A 14,404-nucleotide genomic window follows, 5' to 3' on the forward strand; every position below is an offset into this window, starting at 1 on the left:
CTTTCTATATATTTAATAGTTTATTTTCTGTTTTTGTGCTATAATGTCAATAAGCCCGAAAAATCCCAGCAAGGGTCCAAAAAATATTTTTTTCATACGCCTCATATTCAGGGCAAATAGCCAGATTCATAGGGTCAAATTTTTGTTTCCAAATCCAGTACACGGTTGCTGTTTCTGCAACTGGTTTCCTTTTTCTCTTCAACCCTAATGCTATAAAATCAAACCTGCAAAACAGAAAAGAGGAGGCCGCACAAACTTTCACAGAGAAATCAATCATTGGCAGCCGCTCAATCACCCTTGCAAACCCTAATTTCCATTTCTCTTTCCAACGTATACAATCAACACCAAAAGATAAAAAAAAATTAAAAGATGAACACGTGAAGTTCATCACCAACAACTCATAAACAAATTTCCAGAATCACAAAACCAAATCCATGAAACAATTTCAATACTATCACCAACAAACCGAACCGGCGCGGAAACCGAGCAAGTAAAAACAAGCTCGAATCCACGGAGAAGAAAGAAACAGTGCGTGAATCGGAGCAAACGGAACTGGAACAACAAGTTTGAGGTATCTAAGCTTGAATCCGACTAAGAGATAAGGTAATAGAAGCTTCTTTCACGTTTGTTTTTTTATCTTTGTTTTTGTTTGTTGTTTCAAAAATAATTCGAATCTTCAATCTTAGATCTAGCCTAAATCTCTCTACCCTTTTTAAAAAATAACTTCAAAATCGTGTTTAGAAGGAGAAAGAGAAGAGGATTGTCAAAAAAAAAATAAAAAAAAATAAAGTTTAGTTCTCCGACGCGGTGGCTCCGCTGCCGGAAACCGGCCGGCCGCCGCGTCGGACCACCTTCCTCCTTCTTCTCCGACGGAAACTTTTATAGAGAGAGGGGATAGCATTTTTGTGTTATAAGTTTTTTTAGAGAGAGAAGTAAATTAAGTTATGTGTGTTTTGTGTGTGAAATTGCTATATATATATATATATATATATATATATATATATATATATATCCCCCTGATGCCATGCGCGCGCCACCGTAATGTTCACCATTCTCCGTTGTTTTTATGCCATCAGATCTGGATTGTTCTAGGATCTGATGGCTACTCCGTGTTTTGATCTGGAATCATGTGTGTGTTCTCCTGTGTGAAATATGGTTTATTTTCTGTTTGAACCGTCAGATCGTTGATCTGACGGTCACTGTGTTTCCTGTGTTATTTCTCTGCTTTTGTGCTGTTTTTTTTAAACCGTTAGATCTTAGATCCTGCGGCTGTGATGAGTTGATACAGTGATTGAATCTGGACCTCCTGATTCATCAAGTGGTCCAGATTCATCCTAACTGAGCCATTTTGTTTCTCCACTATTTTTTTCATATGCTTTATATCGTTTTTGTTATTTTAATGTCTATTTTTATGTTAAAAATTTATTTTCCTCCTTTTAAACTTTCTAGCCTTAAAAATTGTTTTTAATTGCTTATTTTCGTTATTTTTCTCTTGATATTTGCTTGTTTATTATTAATTGCGATTTATTTCATACTCAATTTATTTTATGCTTACTTATAACTGTTGCATGCATATTTAATTCTTGCCATCATTGATTTAGTGTGTATAATTAGGAAATGGATGTAATTTATTTTTGCGTATTTTTATTTCTTGCTATTATATTTCTCTTGAGACCATAGAATGTATCTAGGAATTTATGTAATAACACATGCACCGACACTCCACTTTTATTTCTTGTTATGTTGCATCATTACGCTAGTTTAGAAAAATCTTTTTACCAAAAAAATCAAATATGCAAAACTTCAAAAAATTATTTTCTTAATAAACCTTGGTTTGTAACCCAAGTGTTTTTTTCCTTTTATTTTCTTAATCAAATGCTTAATTGAATTAATATTCATATTAGACTTGATTTTCTTGTAATTAAAATTTGACCAACCTCATCTTATTTTTCTCTCATGCCTTGAGGCCTCTAATCTCTTCTTAAAACCTTTTTTTTTAAATTGTTAAAATCAACCAACCCACCAAAAAGAAACTTTTTAGGTGAACTACATTGGTTTTGATCCCTTTTCTTTAAGGGTATGTAGGCATAGGATTTTTATCCTTCCAAATCAAATAAAAATAACCAAAAACATACTTCTTCTCCCTCCATTCTTTCACTTAGATTTTTAGGTAATAATTTTTCAAGTAATCAAATGAATTTAGCACAAGATAATCTAGGTAAGAGATTCCTATGGGATACCATAGACGCTTAGGGTGCTAGCATCTTCCCTTCGCGTAACCAACCCCCGAATCCAAAGTCTTAAGGGTTTTCATTCATTTTTTCCCTTCCCACGAATAAAAATCGAGAGTTCAAAGATTGACGATTCAAATCAATTAATGGTTTGATATTCGAAAATCGCGAGCACAGTCTCCCTCAATCATATTTATCCCTTTGTTCACATTTACCTTAATTTTTCTAACAATGAAAGTGATGATTCCACCTACCACTATATCACCTTTATTTCTGGTTTCTTTTTAGCAATTGAAACAAGATAATAAATCAAATAATAGCAAATGTTAACATGGTGGTTATAAAGCATAGCCTACAACATAAACAACTCAACAGTCCTCATCATTCCTACCTCTTTTCTACCCCATATGGTGCAAGCCATAACCGTGTGAAGGTACCAAAGCATAGGATTGTGAATTTATTCAACAGCCTAATCACATGTTCATCTATTTCTAGTCTATCCAAAGCATTAACATCAGGGTACCTGCAAGGAGAGATAATACTAGAGATTAGAGAATTATACCTATTTCTTTGCTCGGAATCATTGAATTGGATCCCATGATTGCGGGCTGTTGATTGCTTCTTGCTTGCACCTCTTCCAGAGGCTTCAATATCCTCACCTTTCCTTTTTGACGCCTTTGACCTTAGCTTGGTTTAGGTGTGCGTGGATGAATGTTGGTGAGGTTTGGAGAGAATTATGGAAGAAGGATGAAAGAGGTTATTTGATTTGAATACGGGAAGAAAAAAAAATGTATTTTTTTTTCGGCTGATGGGTTGGCACGGCCGTGCCAACTCTCTGGAAAAAAGAGGGAAGATTTTTTTTTTTTGGTGGGTTTCTGGTCAATGACTTCAATTTTTTTTTTCTTCACTTTTTCGCATCATATTTGGACAAATACCTACAAAACAAATTAAAACAACACAAAACAAACAAAATAAAAGCAATTAAACGCGTGGGTTGCCTCCCACGAAGCGCTCTTTTAGAGTCATTAGCTTGACGATTAGAAGGTTTCTCTACCCAATACCCAATCGTTCCCAAAGGGATAGTGGCATCAACCTGAGATTCTCTCCCAAATCACACATAGCTTTCTCAATGGTTTCACTCTCAATCACACAAGGGGTGGAAAAACTCTCAATCACTATGAGGTTAGGCTTAGCAAGCCTTTGTGGGACATGGATTTTGAGTTTATAAGGTGGTGAAACGATTGGCTTATCATTCTATCCTATGACTTTCTCACCTTGTTGCTTTTCACTCTCTATCTCACCCTCAATTGTCTTAGTTTTCATAATGGGGTCCTCTAACTGCTTACCGTCCCTAAGTTGAATAGCATTTATAAGGCCTTTGGGGTTGGCTTCAGTTTGACTTGGAAAGACTTCGGGGGTTTGAGAGGAAGTAGCTACTTGTTGGGCTACTTGAGAAATTTGAGTTTCTAGCATTCTAGTGTGAGTAGCAATGGAGTCCACTTTAGATGTAAGCTTGACAAGAGAGTCATTCAAAAATCCAGTTTGATTTTTAAGTTCTTGAAATTGCTTGGATTGCTCCATAGCATGTTTTTCTTACATTGTGTTTTTCTTATCCAATTTTCTCACTAGATTCAACTAGTGTTCCAACAGTGTCATATTGTTTCCTTCTTTTCCACTACATATGATTTAAATCACATTTTCATTTAAATGCATATGATCTTCAAATTTTCTTACTATTCAATTCTTGCCCAAAATATTGCTTCTATTACAGTGAAATAAAGAGTATTGTACTGTGAAAAAATTATGAGAAATTAAATTGAGTTTTCATTCTTTCGATTTATATCAGAAAAAGATTGAAATAAAAAGTTTATTTATGTGATTTGATTGAATAACAATCACTAACTATTGAGCTGAGTTGTGTTTTGTAAGATAGATTGATTTTCTTTACTATTATGTCATGTATGTATATTCTTGAAAATTTAAGTTTCATTAGTGATGTGTAACTTTAATCTACTGAAATAGGTTTGGTTTGCCACTGAATTCTGTAAACAAGTTTACTGTTTTTGTTTTTTTTACACTTTTTGCGGATGGGGGTGGGGGCGGGGCTGGGAAACCCGTCCCCGTTGGGGGCAGGTCTGGGGTTAAAGTTTCTATCCCCACTGGGTTTGGGGGCGGGGCTGGGTACCGTGAAACGGGGGTGGGGGCGGGTGTGTTAACCCCCCGCCCCCCGCAATGGGGTGGGGTGGGGGGGTCAATTGTCTTCATTTCCCTCTTCATTATAGCCTATCCGTTTAAGAACGGGGTCAACTTAAGAGGTTTGGTTTCTTTTACCGCTCCATTATAGCCTGTTTAAGAAAGAGATCAAGTTAGGAGGTTTGATTTATTTGACAACTCCATCATAGCCTAGCTACCTAAGAACATTGTCGACTTAAGATGTTTGATTTCTTTGAATGTTCATTTTAGCCTAACCGTTTAACAACGTGGTTGACTTAGAAGGTTTGATTTCTTTGGCCGCTCCATTATATCCTAACCGTTTATGGACGAGGCTGATTTAAGAGCGGGTCTTTATCTCCTCCATCTAAACTCGAGCATATGGCTCTCGCTAGGAGTTTCGTCGTCTTGAGAATAAGAAACATTGCAAACAAAACTGGGAAACAACAATTCTTTATTTATACTCGTAAGATGTTAGTACGATTCATTAAAAAGAGATAAGATATTGCTTTCCCTTTTTTAAAAGCTACAACTTTTTGAAAAACTTTTTTAAAACTTAAGCTTCATCTTTAGGGTTTTTCACTGGTTTCCGGATGAAGATCAAGAGCTCGATCTTCTAAGAGATGGTTTAAATCGGTCTGACGCTCCTCTCTGCAGGTCTTGTCTTTAAAATGGATGAAAACTCAATTTAAAAATTTATTCTAATAAAGTTATATGTTCATTATATATATAATCATGCTTATTTAACTATTACACTAATCAAACAAACTATAGTTAGTTTTTTCTTACTTACCGAGTTAATTATAGTTTTGTACAACAAAGGTTTCATCTTTCTTTTAGTTGGATTAGGACTTGATTTAAAAGTTTATTTTAATCAAGTTATTTGTTAATGGAATATATAATCATTTTACTCTCAGTATTACACCAATCAAGTGAATTATAGCAACACTTTTATAACTATCGAAGTTAGCTACCCTTTGGTCACCAAATGTCTATCATTTCTTAAAATTTAATGAAAACACAATTTAAGACTTTATTTTAATCAAATTATTTGTTCAGGTTTATAATCGTCATATACTCAGAGTATGTATTACAATAATCAATTTCAATGTTTTTTTTTTTTTTTACAAATAATCAATTTCAATGTTACAAACTTTATTTATTAAATTTACTTATTACTTCCTCCGTCCCAAATTGTATACGACGTTTTGGGCATTTCACACATATTAAGAAATGTAATTAATATTGTGTAGGAAAAAGATATTATGAGTTGTTTTACAAAATTGTCCTCAATAAATGATATGGGAAAGATAAATGAAGGAATTGAAAGAAGAGAGTAACAAATGGTTAAGGATATAATAGAAAAAGTAACATAATTTTTCATTGGTATTGTAAAGCGACGTATAATTTGAGACAAATATTTTTTCTAAAGTGACATACAATTTGGGACGGAGGGAGTATTAATTGACTTAAATGCAGTTTTACACTCCTATTTTAACTCAAATTGAATTTTACTTCTTATTTTAAAATTTGGATATTTAACCCCCTATTTTATAAGTTTTAGGATTTTACCCCTAACTATATTTGAACACATTTATGCTTATGTGGCAGTGTTGATGTGGATAAAATAATATTATACGAATGTCCATCTATTTAATTATTTAAAGTAAAATTAAATGTTCTAAATAAAAAAGTCAATAAATTAGAAATGTGATTATCTTGTAAAAAAAAGATCTTGTTAACAAATGTCTCATAAATTATTCTTTAAAAATATTAAAATTTTCAATTTTCAATGCATTGATTACACAAAAAAGTTCATTTAAAGCCCTTAACATACCCGGGTTAACATTTAAAAAAAATAAAATGTAATTATAAATTTGAATACCCAAAACTGAAAGCAAAAAAAAAAAAAAAATCAAATAATTATTTTGCTTTTGAAGCATGAACAGAACGTAAAACCTAACAATTCACTTCGTTGTGTTGTACGCCGTTTCCCATCCATCGCTGCCTTCACTCTTCCAGTCGCCGCCGTTCTCTCTCATTCGTATCTTTCTCTTCACCTGTCGTCTCTCTCTCTTACCTCGTTTCAGGTAAGTTTATCCATTCGTTTCTCCTTCCTTCTCCAATTTTGATGTTTCTTTGTTAATGGGTTGAAGAAATGCTTATCGTTAGAAAATGGCTTATGTTTCAGAAATTGTTAGAAAATTGCTTATGCTTCAGCTTATCTACGAGACTATTTGGAAGAGTTTATGAAAACAACTTATAACTTATACGAAAACTATTCGACAGATGTTGAAACGGATGAGCAATAACAATGGCTGCTCATGGCTGTCATCCTTAGTAAGGTACTACTCTAGAGTTCGTCCCCCGAGGCCTGTTTCAGTTGATAAAGTAATCAGAGTTTCTAACAACATTGCTCGCTTGGATGTTCCCAAAGATGGTCCCAAACCTAGACAACTGTTATCGTTGCCGCCTTTTCCTTCTCACCCGTTGCCTGGCAAGAACTCAACCAGTGCACCTGGAGAGCGTGATCGTGTTACTGCTGTCAACTGGATTAAGTATTACTTTAAGGGCGTGCCCAGTTCTGTCATTGAGTCACATTTCAGGGAGGGTCTAGTAAGTATCTACTGTTTTTGATAAATGATTTTTGTACAATCAAATTTAGACAATATTTGCGGTGACTGTTGGAGTGGGTAATGCAATTCAAATATTAGGTTAATTACATTCAGTCGAAACTCGTTAACCACTAGTGTAAGTTCATTACCTGCAAATTTGGACGTGGTTAATTAATTTTCAGGTGTTCAATTACATTTAGATTTGAATGCTTGACTATTGTGGTTAATCACTTCCGAATTTGTGGTTAATGAAGTTACGTTGATGGTAAAATGAGTTTTGACATCTAGTATATCTATTAACTATCTATTGAATGGAATTAACTATATATTTGAACCACGTTAGGCATTTAAAATGTGTTGCAAAAGTTGTCAAGTTATTCAAATAACATGCTATTAGAATTGATAAGAGGTTAATCAACATGACCTTGAGGGATGTAGAAAGTCACAGTAAGCATACTAGTAAACGCCAATGGGGTTACATTCAATTGCAACCACCTACCTAGGTGCTTACATCTCTAAAATATCAAAATAATAATAAGTGGTAATTTAGAGGTAAGGTGGCTCTGATCTGGTGGTTGATTGCCTTAGTACTCACTATGAGAGAAATGCTTAAAAAGTTCTGCATGCTTTGCAAGTTGGAATAAGATAGTAGGATCTACATTTTCCAGTGTTGTTAAATAGCAGCTGCTGCGGCTCTATACCGCTATAGCGTTCCGGAGTTTGGAAAAACCTCTACTGCTCGGCGGTACGCTATTTAGTACAAAATTTTGTCAAATTGCGGCTATAGTGGCGCTATAGCACTATTTTGTAGAAGTATTATAACAATCTGCTATCTTCCTCTATCTGCAATTGACAACACTGGCATTTTCTTTGTCAATTAATTTTTATATCATGTATTACGGCCAACTATAGATAGGAAACAGATCCTCTCCATTTCCACTAGAAATGGAAATCTCAATTTCTTTCTATTTCCATTAGACACGTGGCTTTAAAATGTTTGAAGGGTTGAGATTCAATTACTATTAATTTTTAATAAAAAAACTGAAAACGGTTCAAATTCTGCAACATTTCATCCCTGCTGTCTCGCCAATGTCAGTTTTCGGTGTAGTTGCCAGCTTGCTCATCCTTCGGCGAATCTGTTCTGCATAAGAAGGAGTTGGTATGCCGCGTCGTCAGCGTCCGTCTCCTTATCTGTTCCCTCCTCATTCCACTTCCTAGTCATGGTCGTTCATTGTTAAAAGGCCAATCTCGAAACGGGAATTCTCAATAACGACAATGGAAGGAAGAACAAACTAGTGGTCACTACCCCATTCACCCTCCGTTGCCATTGAATTCATTAGATTTTTCTTCAATTTCTTTCCTTGCTGCAACGGTTGACACAATGTGGCGGCGCTCTGACGGACGGTTGAGATGTTTTGGCGGTGCTGTGACGGAAGGACGAGGTGTGGTCGGCAACGTAAAACACGGCACAGTGCACGGCGGCGTTCTGTACTGAAGACGGCGGTGTTGTTGCTGAACCTGAATGGTTTTCAGTTTTTTCATCAAAAAATAATAAAAATAAAATAATAATTGAATCTCGACCCTTCAAATATTTTAACGCCACGTGTCTAATGAAAATAGAAAGAAATTGAGATCTCCATTTCTAGTGGAAATGGAAATGGAGAGGATCTGATTCCCTATAGATACAGTAAGTAGCTGAAAATATACTTAAATACTTTGTTGATGATATCCTATTATAGGTGCAAATGGAAGACCTGATTGCTGGTGACTCTTTCATTCAGAATAAAGAGCTGCTGAAACCTATGCGAAAGGTATTTCATGTTTACATCTATCCTTATAGCTTGCCATTTCATGTGACAAACTTTGCTTTGTAATCTGTCTTTGTATGTGTACGTGTTTAACAATAAATATATGTCAATTGCTTATGATTTGTTTTAGGTTTAATAATACTATAACTATGCAGCGTAACTACAGATTAAACCCAATGACGTGATGAAACCCGGGTCCAGAGTTCATGTCCCAGTATCAATTGCTGAAACTAGGATTTCCAGAAGATACGATGCTATACCAAGTGGAACCCTATATCCAAATGCTGATGAAATCAAGTATCTACAAAGGCTTGTGATGTACAAGGTATGTCTGTCATCTTACACCGCATTTATTTCCATTTGACAGTTTTCTGTTGGCATTTTTTTTATAAGATTTTGTTACTTCTCTTGTCGTTCAATTGCATTTAAATATCTTGTATTTGTTGCCTATTCAGGACTTCGCAATTATTGTTCTGAATAAACCTCCGAAATTGCCGGTTAAGGTCTGAATGTCTTTTTCACATTTCTAGAAATTCACTGAGTTGGAGTTTGCTCTGGGATATTGATTTCCTGCTGATGATCTTGTTAGGGGAATCTTCCAGTTCATAATAGCATGGATGCATTGGCAGCTGCAGCACTGTCCTATGATTATGACGAGGGTCCTAAACTGGTAAACTACTCTTTTATACATCATTGACATTGCTATTATATGCAAACAATTTGGTTTACATTTGCAGCTAAATGAATCATCATGCACCATATGAATATCTGCTCATATAGGTTTGCTGACACTTCCATTTTAACTAAATGATAAAAGATTAAGTCTGGTAAATTTTTGGAATGTCTAGGAGAGAGAGAGATAACTTGGCTCTCAAATTTGTTTAATAAAATGGTGAGATCTAAGAAAATGCTAGATGAGTGGAGGAGAAAAAAATTATTTATAAGAATAAGAACTTGGGAAATACAAGAAATGTGATGACTGCATATGGCATATAGCCTTTAACTCATGAGTCATACTTCTAAACTATGGAAAAGTGTAATGGTCCGGAGATCAATGTAGCCAAACATAAAGGCACCATTTTATTTATGAAGGTTACCTTACTTACTAGGAAAAGTCTTTGGTTGTTATGGTAAATTACCCTTGTGCATAAATTGATCTCTATAAAAAAAAATTCTTCAAATTTATAAAAATTAACATATTGGAAGAGTAATTTGATTATTAGTTGTATTGTTTGTGGGCTTGGGCATACACCTTGTTTGGATTGAGGAATCATTGTTTTATGTCATTTTTCAGTAATAAATAATAATTACAAAAATGACAATTGGTTTTATTTTGTTTGTTTTTTTCAATCTGCCTCTCAATCTTATTTTGGACTGTGAAAGTGCTATAGAAATGGTTGGTGCTTACCGCGTATTTAAAATACAAGACTACACATTATAGGGGCATAGGGCCATTAAACAGGTCTGTAGTAGGAGATGAATTAATTGAGGAACGGGGTACAATAGGATTTGGAGTTTGGGAAAAAGAGGGCGAGTAACAGATTGGACATGTGGCAAAAAGGGATTAAGGGAAATGGTTCGTGAATTAGAGGGCGTAACTGACTTGGAGAGGCATTTGAGACATTATCAATTGGGTATCAAAGGTTCAACTAAGAAGACAGATAACAAATTGGCTCTCTCTCAATCAAGGGAATTTCTGCTTTCATATTTACTTATCCTCCATCTTGTAAGGAGCTAGCTCCAATGTTTGCTATCTTAGTCTTAAAATATCAGATACAAAAGTTCTTTGTCAATTTGGGTCCTATCAAATCAATTCTTATGTTGGTTTTTTCAGGTCCACCGTCTTGACAGAGAGACTAGTGGCATCCTTTTAATGGGGAGAACAAAAGATAGTGTATCTCACCTTCAATGGTTATTCAGTAACACAAACAATGCAAAATCTTCTTGTAAGGTGCCTTTTCTACACGAAGTATTTAACTGCTGTTTTCATACACATCATTTAGCTTGTGAATGCAGTATCCAGTCTTTCAACAACAATTTTATTTTTCCATTTGAACTTTAACTCTCCCTGGCCTTTTTTAGGCTTGGAATGATGCATGTGAAGCAACACATCAAAGATATTGGGCGTTGGTCATAGGGACTCCCAAGGAGAAGGAAGGTGTAATTCATGCTCCTCTTTCTAAGGTTTGTGCTCTTTCTCTTGTTTAGTTTTTGTGTTTACATCCAATGATAGTTTGTAACATGCTTAATGTCATCACTATCTTCCAATGTGTTATTGATTGTGTTTATATATGCGATCCTATGTCAGGTGCTTATGAATGATGGGAAGACGGAGAGGGTAATGTTAGCTCACCATTCGAGTATAGAGCCTCACCAAGAGGCTGTAACTGAGTATCGGGTGCTTGGTCCAATGATAAATGGATGTTCGTGGATTGAGCTGCGTCCACTAACTTACCGGAAGCATCAGGTATCTTGGATGCTGCTATAAATTCACTATTCAAATGAACTGTACTGGTAAAAAAAGGAATTATGCATGCTTTTCATACCTGTTTGAATATAGTTAGGACTTAAACTTATCTTAGATTATCATTAGAGTATGCTGTGGAATCACTAGAAGGGTTCTATTCTAGGAAAGTTGTTGTTAGGTAATATGTAATCCTCATCCCACTATAAATTCTCATTGAGGTTTGTGCTTTTCCTAGCCTTGCTTTGTGGCAAGACTTACCCTAATCTAAATTTCAATCTGCCAAAAAACTATGTTGGTGTAACATATACAATCCTATCAATTATGCTCTTCGTTTTTACCTTCATCCACCATTTTCCTTCCTTGCTATAAGGGGGCATTCATGTGAATTTAATTTAAGTGCTTATGATATAAAACTCATCTTAAGTGGATTCTATAGTTGAAGGGGTGGGGGTAAGCTCTGCATACATTTTGCGTAAGTCATTTCTATAAGCTATTTTGGGGAGTTTAATGAATAAGTTGAAAACATTCTATGACATATCATAAGCCTAAATGAGCTCTTACAATTACTCCCTAATCCTATAATTCTTAACAATATCTAAAAGATGTCTCCTTTATCCCTTTCTTGCTTTGTCTATCAGTGTCATGCCAGACGGAGTTTCATTAACTACAGGGGCGTTGCCCAATGACTAGAAAAACTGGTACATGTTGGTTTTGAGCTAGTTATATGGCTAATAATAATCCCACATGCCGGTCGCCGCGGCTCAAGCTACTTTTCTTTTCTAAAGCTATGATACTTTTTTTAGGCTTTTAAGGAAAAATATTCGGTCCAACCTCTCCTTGAAAGTAGAAGAGAAGCCCAAAAAGTAGTTGGCCAAACACTAATAGTCTCTTCTAATTTTAGTTTCTTGCAAAGTTAAAATAAACTTCTGCATCTAAACATTTTTATAATTTCTAATCTCTCATTTGCTTCTCCATATTCATTTATAAACTTATAAGAGTTTTTTTGGAAGTTCAAATCAAGTACTATATATCAGAATTGAGAAGCTTTCATAAGCCTTGAGTTATCCAAATTGGCCTTTTCATGAGGCCATGGCTGTTGGGTCTTCTATTTGAAGTTTTATTTAAAATTTTCATATCTACTTTTACTATATATCTTTTAGTATTATTAATATGCCCCGGTTAATTGAAATTCTATTCCCTTTCTAATTTACTAAGGGGGAAAACTCCAAAGTTGTTTATTATTGGGAAGAAAGTATTGGATTGATTCAGGCTTTATGTATTACCTATATTATTCTCAGCTATCTGTTAACTGCATGTCTTGTCCTTAGTAAAAAAAAAAAAAAAAAAATCGCCACTCTCAAGTGGCTCTTGAGATTAGCGGTGAGTTTGGCAGAATAACAATGTGCCACTGTGATTTTGACAAAAGCTACACTCAGAAGCTTCAACAAAATCACAAAGAGACCATTTTTTTGAAGTAGCTTTTCACACCGTAAAAATTGTTAGTGACAGTTATACTACATTTTTTTGACAGTTATACTGTAGGCACTATAACTAAGTTTTGTCCTTAATATATATAAGTGATTTTGCTGAGTTAAAGCAACCCGTTCCTAACTTAACGTGATTTCTGCTCCTTTTTTACCAGCTACGTGTCCATTGCGCTGAAGCACTTGGAACGCCGATAGTCGGTGACTATAAATATGGCTGGTTGGTGCACAGCCGATGGAAACAAATGGCGCGAGTCGATATGGAGCCAACAACTGGAAAACCATACAAGTTGCGGAGACCAGAAGGCCTAGATGTTCAGAAGGGAAGTGTTTTATCTAAGGTGCCTCTATTGCATCTAAACTGCAGAGAACTGGTACTCCCCAACATTGCTAAGTTTCTTCATGTTTTAGGAAAGAGTTCAGAAGAACTTCACCCTTCACTTAGCCTGCAGCCTGATATTCTTCGCTTTGTCGCAACAATGCCTAATCATATGAGAATTAGTTGGAATCTTATGTCATCATATTTAGTTTGAGAAAAACTACCAACTTGTGGAGAAAGACATATATGTCAACTAATATTATTAAGATGATGGCAGTAATATAAATGGAAGGAAATCATTGCAATGTGATGTGATAAAATAATCTGAACAAAATTAACAATAATATTCCAATTTTTATGAGGCCATGTAGTACCGTAAGGGAAGATAGTTGAGAGTGTTTTGTGTTCTAATTAGAAGATAACAAATCAACCAAAAGTCATGTCACCTTTTATATATAGAAATATAGATATAAATTCTTTTTTATTTGCTCATTCGTAGGACTAATTTGTTTGTAGGACTTATTTTCAAAATTGTTTGACCCATTTGAATTTAAATGGCATTTTTGAGCACAGAAAAAACATGGATTTAAAGGTTTTGACTAGGGGTGTACATGGGTTGGGTCAACCCGGAAAACCCGGTCAAACCCACCCAAAGAAAACCAAAAAAACGGGTTGGGTTGGGTCGGGTAAATGGGTGCATGTGGTTTTAAAAATTGATATATCCATAAAATAAAATGGGTTCCGGGTAAAACCGGACCCAAACCCAAAAACCCATTGGTGGAGATGGAGAATATAAACGATGAAGTCATGACTCTTTTGAATTGTGGGGAATGTTAATGATGACATCAAGACTCTTTTTCTTGTTATGTTTTGGGCTCTTTTTTGTATTTGATGAGACATGGTTTTGGTTTATTTTGACTTGGTTGTTGCAATTTGTCTCTTGAACATTTGTTGTTTTCTTTTGCCAAGACTCTAGCTAATTTAAGATGTTGCGCTTTTTGAGTATTTTTATTCTAATGCAATTTTATGTTATGCAATGTCTTTAAATTTTTGAGTTATTTTTATGAAAAAATTATGGTGACTTGTCATTTGGTTTAATACTACAAAAAAAAGAAGCAAAAATTAATTCGAGTAACCCACTACCCAACCCAACCCAACTCGGAAATTAGTGGGTTTACCCAAACCGGCCCAATAGTTTAACGGATGGACATTTTACCTCACCCAAACCGGAGTACCCTATATGGTTTGGGTTTTGGGTTTGGCCAAACC

At 35.0% G+C, this 14,404-nt stretch overlaps 1 protein-coding gene across 2 annotated transcripts; it reads left to right on the top strand.

Annotated features, from left to right (window-relative positions):
• Nucleotides 1–6,373: 6,373 nt before the first annotated feature.
• LOC25497848 (RNA pseudouridine synthase 3, mitochondrial) lies at nt 6,374–13,496 on the top strand. Of its 2 annotated transcripts, none has more exons than XM_024771528.2 (10): nt 6,374–6,532; nt 6,732–7,058; nt 8,797–8,868; nt 9,032–9,190; nt 9,321–9,368; nt 9,455–9,535; nt 10,700–10,816; nt 10,948–11,049; nt 11,174–11,332; nt 12,975–13,496. In XM_024771528.2, the coding sequence occupies exons 2-10, from the start codon at nt 6,732–6,734 to the stop codon at nt 13,347–13,349; spliced, it is 1,440 nt and encodes a 479-aa protein (XP_024627296.2). In that variant the 5' UTR covers nt 6,374–6,532; the 3' UTR covers nt 13,350–13,496. The 2 variants fall into 2 exon arrangements, with proteins under 2 accessions (XP_024627296.2, XP_024627295.2); XM_024771527.2 differs by having other exon boundaries at nt 6,375–6,532; nt 6,634–7,058.
• The last annotated feature ends 908 nt before the right edge of the window (nt 13,497–14,404 follow it).

Source organism: Medicago truncatula, chromosome 7 (genome assembly GCF_003473485.1).
Source record: "Medicago truncatula cultivar Jemalong A17 chromosome 7, MtrunA17r5.0-ANR, whole genome shotgun sequence".
Taxonomy (NCBI): domain Eukaryota; kingdom Viridiplantae; phylum Streptophyta; class Magnoliopsida; order Fabales; family Fabaceae; genus Medicago; species Medicago truncatula.

Excerpts from the sequence above, each read along its gene's own strand:
- LOC25497848 (XM_024771528.2), top strand. The coding sequence starts at position 6,732 with ATGTTGAAACGGATGAGCAATAACAATGGCTGCTCATGGCTGTCATCC. Across the intron at positions 8,869-9,031 it reads TGCTGAAACCTATGCGAAAG|ATTAAACCCAATGACGTGAT; the intron begins GTATTTCATGTT and ends GCGTAACTACAG. Across the intron at positions 11,050-11,173 it reads TTCATGCTCCTCTTTCTAAG|GTGCTTATGAATGATGGGAA; the intron begins GTTTGTGCTCTT and ends ATCCTATGTCAG.